This window comes from Dreissena polymorpha, chromosome 5 (genome assembly GCF_020536995.1).
Source record: "Dreissena polymorpha isolate Duluth1 chromosome 5, UMN_Dpol_1.0, whole genome shotgun sequence".
In the NCBI taxonomy this organism is placed as follows: Eukaryota; Metazoa; Mollusca; class Bivalvia; order Myida; family Dreissenidae; genus Dreissena; species Dreissena polymorpha.
Genome location: NC_068359.1, coordinates 125,648,464 through 125,653,688, shown reverse-complemented (window position 1 = coordinate 125,653,688; position 5,225 = coordinate 125,648,464). Strand labels below are relative to the sequence as shown.

The 5,225-nt window shown below is 35.5% G+C and overlaps 1 protein-coding gene across 1 annotated transcript; it reads left to right on the top strand.

The window, feature by feature from the left end:
* Nucleotides 1–2,663: 2,663 nt before the first annotated feature.
* On the top strand, nt 2,664–4,973 carry LOC127831613 (D(2) dopamine receptor-like). The gene is made up of 4 exons (XM_052356591.1): nt 2,664–2,892; nt 3,941–3,945; nt 4,042–4,277; nt 4,340–4,973. Exons 1-4 carry the CDS (start codon nt 2,685–2,687, stop codon nt 4,971–4,973), a joined length of 1,083 nt encoding a protein of 360 aa, XP_052212551.1. The 5' UTR covers nt 2,664–2,684.
* The last annotated feature ends 252 nt before the right edge of the window (nt 4,974–5,225 follow it).

Below are 5,225 nucleotides of genomic sequence, written 5' to 3'. Positions count from 1 at the left end.
TAATAATTACGCGACCTATGAGTTTTAAACTTGTATTTACGTTTTTCTCACGCTTGTTGTTTCTCTAGATAAACTTTTGATCAAAGGTGTCATGAATGGACACAAGGCACGTACAGTTACAATATGCGAACTGCTATTGACGAAAAACGTTCTGTGGAAATGAAGTAATCATAACTTAAATTTTGTTTTGACATCGACCGGATGGTCGACAGCGTTTATAAGTACAATGCAGTGCAATGACAATAAATATATTTTTTCCAAAGCTTTCTTTTTAAAAATATGTGCCCAACAAACACAGCAGATAAATAGTATAAATGGAAAGCGCTATGGACTTTGCACCTCGGGTTCAATCCGTCGGAATCACACCTTTTACATAAACCTTTACCCTTATTTCGTTTATTCTAAACATTCAAATATTGTACAATTTAATATTGTTAAATGATATTCATCATCAAGGACATTTTATATCTAGAAAAGGTAAAGCTTCAGGTTAATACGATCTGCCTGATTCGATTTCTAATCTCTGTGATAAAACCCTTAATCTACAGAGATCAGATCTAAACTTGTTTAAACTAACATTTGTTTAAGTAAGATTGCAATTCAAATTACAAAACTGCCTGTAACTTATTGCTCTTGAAGATTCGTTAAGCTCTGACATCTAATTTTAATGCATTACATGTGTCGACTTTTTTTATCTACTTTTCTTATTTTAACATTAACAATACAATCCTCAATAACTGTATAAATATAACTGGTATGCTTTTCAGGTTCAAATAAAAACACCTAATAGCCAAAACAACATGCTTTGTTTACCCAAGTTTCATGCATTCTTTTTAATGATCTAAATGTATTATATTTAAAAAAAAAACAACGTATTTGTGCCTCAGAAAATAATATGTTATCAATTGTTATAAATTGATATTAATAAATTAACAAGCTATCCAAAATCGTGGAAATTAAATGATGTGTGTTTCATTTGTGAAAACTCGATGTTTTCTAGATTTTTGAGGCGGCTATCTTGATGTCAATCTTGGATTTTAGCCCCAAGGGACGCATACATTTTGGGGAACAAATTAATAGTATACTCCCATCAAATGTGTAACTTCATCAGCATATTAAAAAAAACATCAAAACATGCACATTGAGCCCCCGTTACAACTAGACTCATCCGATCTGCTGCCAAAAAGAACTTACAAAATGAGTATTAGGTTGCGGTTGCGCACTCGACTTGATGTATAGTTTCAACCTTCCCGCAGAGATATGACTGGAACCAGCATAGCTGGATCAAATCTCTGCCTTCATAACCTACCAAGTAAGGATAGCCACGTGGTACAATATTTATACCATGTTTTTTTACATTTTGTTTGTTAAATTTAAGTAATTTATTTTTTATTATGAATCAAACTTTTACACTTTTTTTCTAAATATAAAACAAACAGATACTACTTTTCATAATATACTTCGCTTGATGTTTTGTCCGGCATCGGGGATTCGGTGCTAGTGCTTAAGTGTGTTTGTTAGCCCGGGTGGTTACACACCGAGTTGCAGTCACGATGCGTTTATGTCTTGGCAATTCCAGCCTTAAATTAATAGTTTGATCGTCTTGCGAACCCTTATATTAACAATGGCGACGAGGATTTGTGATAGGCGAGTGTCCGCTGACAGTTTTCAACGTAAACTCGGCATTTTCAAGTATAAAAATTTGAGATGTTTGTCGTCAACCGGTGTCTTGGTAGAAACATTCACTGAAAAATGGCGACATTCATTGGAAAGATTGATATTTTCGATGACAGTACGGAGTCGTGGAACTGTTACAGTGAAATGTTTGAGGAATATTTTACTGCTAATGAGATAGCTAACGAAAAGCGTGTGCTACCTCTTCTGTCATTAGTCGGTGGAAGAACTTACCAGAGTTTGAGAGATTTGACTTCCCCATACAAACCAGGTACAAAGACCTATAAAGTACTATGTGAACTGTTGCAGAAATACTTCAATCATAGACCATATGTGATAGCGGAACGCTTTCGATTCTATAAAAGGGATCAGAGAACGGATGAGTCTGTAAAAGACTTTAACGTTAGACCCCGGGCTATTTCAGCATTTTCAAAATATATGTCAGTTTGGTGATCAAGATCCCAAGCTAATTTTTTTCGTACCCAAATTATTTTTGGCATAAATTGTTCGTACCCACATTTTTCGTACCCACATTTTGTTTTCGTACTAATATTTTTCTTACCAACATGTTTTTTTTTGCACCGAATTTTTTAATCGTACCTAATTTGTTTTGGGCATAATTTGTTCGTACCCAAAATGTTCGTACCCACATTTTTTTCGTAACCAAAATTTTCGTACCCACATTTTTCTTACCCAAAATTTTCGTACCCACATTTTTTAGTCCTCACTCATTCCATCCCGCGAAACCCTCAATGTGTCGCAACTCTAGTACGAAAATACATTAAATATGGAGACAAATGTTTAGCTCATTATGTAAAGCAAGTCTAAACTACATTCACATTTTAAGGAGACACCGCCATATTAACCTTTATTATTATTGCTCTGTATTTAAGACACGGACACGGATACCGGACAATGTCATCGACACAACAGTAAATATAACGCATGAAAAAATCTTGAAAACTATTATTCTATCGCATATTTCAGATATCCTTGTGGGCGTGGTGAACATGCCCATCACATTCTACACAATTATCATGGGTCGCTGGGAGTTTTCGCACAGCGCATGCGTAGTCTTTCGCTTTCTTAGCATGATCACCTTGGTTACCAGCGTCATGTCGCTTTGCAATATTTCGATAAACAGATATGTAATTGTGTGTTATCCACAGAAGTTCAAACATATTTACACGGTCAGAAACGTTATTGTCATGATAATAGGTGGGTATTGTAAACATATTTATCCAGTCACATGCCTTTAAATCAGCCATATAACCAGGTAACCTAATATCCCAAAAGAAATTATGCTAGTTGACCACGTGACCTCGAATATCCGTCAGTTGCCCTCCGCGGATGCGAATGACTTTACTATTTTCTAGTAATAAAATATACTTTTTTCTATTAATAAAATACCAAATACATGCTAAGTACTGTTTGTTTAAACATCATAATTTAAACAGCATAATTTCGTCTTTGTTTAATGAAATTTATAATGAGTAACTCGATTTCTGTGTTGTTTAACCAGATGGAAGCTAGCCTAAGCGCTTTGTATGACGTGACGTCACAATGTTTTTGTACGCGCGTGATATTTCCCATATTAAATATTTAAACACAAACAAAATACTCGAAAACTAGATATTTAAGAAACATTTCAACAAATATTGTAAATGTGACAGGATAAATAGAATAATAGGTTGGTGACGTGGATGGAGAATGGTTATCTGGCTCGTCGGAGGATCTTATCGGGTGAGCCGATCCTCCGACTTGCCAGATAACCATTCTTCATCCACGTCACCAACCTATTATTCTCTATGTATTCATTTGTATAGTTTTGTTCTCTTTTCGCACTAGTGCGCTTCCGTTTTAATTCCAATGGGTGATGTCTGTCATTCGCAAGTGAGAAAAACACTAAACTAGAGTATTTTTATGAATTCAATATGCTAAAGGTATAATACTATACTTATATAACATTTAAACTATGATGTATTTCTTTATGTCGAACATGACATTGGAATACGAGGACGTGGACATTACGGTCAGTAAGCGCAGGTTAAGGCAAGATTCTGAGAATTGAAATGATTTACGTTATGAAGAATATGTGTCTGTAACATTATGCGCATGCTCACATTCAATCCGTGTTCGAACATGTTAAACATTTATTAGACGTATATGACATATATTATTGTAACGCCAATCCAGGAGAAAAGATCTTATTATTTAAAAATTTACAGTTAAACTAGTTGATTTAATTTGAGATTTTATTTTTCAGGTGTTGTTATATTTTCGATTCTACTCTCCCTGCCGCCTCTGATTGGTTGGTCTTAATATGTATACACGCTCTCGCATTCGTTCTGTTTCGCTGATTGACAGAACCACATGTCTTACGCGTTCTTCATGATAGGATGTTGTTTTGGGATTCCATTCACGGTCATATCAGTTTGCAATGTGTTCATTTTGAGAACCGTGAGGGCGAGCAGACTTCGAGTTAAACCCCCGCCAGACCCGCAACAATCAGCTGCTTCTATTAAGACTTCCATCAACCGATTAACGATTGGAATAAAAAGTGAACAATTATCTACTGAGCACCACCGTGTGACGTTTAAAAAGTATATTTTGCCAACAAAATATCTGTCATAGATATAGACACATTTCCCTCTCCTACTTTAAGCTCAGAGCCTTTAGAAACTTCATCAACAATCAGCTCAACAGAGTTTCGAATGACTTCAAAAAACGTTCTCAATAAAGATGGTCAATTCACAACCACCTTACACACACCATCATATCAGTCACCGAATTCGACGTTAACGCGTCAACAAAGTAGCCGATTCCTTCATCCAGACTGGAAACCTGCGTCAGAAAACACACCGCAAGGCAGAGGTTTACCTGTACCAGCAATTTCAATACACCCATCATCGGACGCATTGCTTGCCCTACCTTCGAACTCAGAAACTGAACTCAACGCTCAGGGACCGGTCTATGATAAGCAAATGAGCAAGCCCACGGGGCAACAGACGCAGCCCTTAAGACGACGAGAAGAGATACGACTCGCTTTTTCGCTCATTATTGTTGTTGTCGTATTTGTTATATGTTGGCTACCCTACTGTATCAGTATGCTACTTTCAATATTTTACTCGGGGCATGTTCCAAGAGAGTTCCATATGTTTACATTAATAATAGGATATTCAAATAGTTGTTGCAACCCTTTCATCTATGGTGTCATGAACAAAAGGTTCAAGGATGGATTCAAGCGCATTTTAATTTTTTGGCAGTACAGAAACAGTTCAGATCAGAATTTCTCTTAGATATATTTAGATACCTTCACAAATATTTAAAGATACGCTAATCTCTGTATTAGTTTAAATATTTCAGACACTTTCCCAGTTAAATAAAATAAATTTAAAAGAAAATGTGATCTATATATCCTTATATTTAAAATACACTTAATTCCGATGTTCAAACCGGCTGAAAATAGTCATGCACATTGAACATTAAATAATCTCTCTGGTGATCAGAACAAATAATTCATTATAATCGATTTTCTAATTAAACATCAC

What these genes read in the sequence shown, in the direction of transcription:
- LOC127831613 (XM_052356591.1), top strand. Translation starts at nt 2,685, where the DNA reads ATGCCCATCACATTCTACACAATTATCATGGGTCGCTGGGAGTTTTCG. An exon ending in CACCGTGTGACGTTTAAAAA is followed by an intron (nt 4,278 to 4,339) that starts GTATATTTTGCC and finishes TCCTACTTTAAG; the next exon opens with CTCAGAGCCTTTAGAAACTT.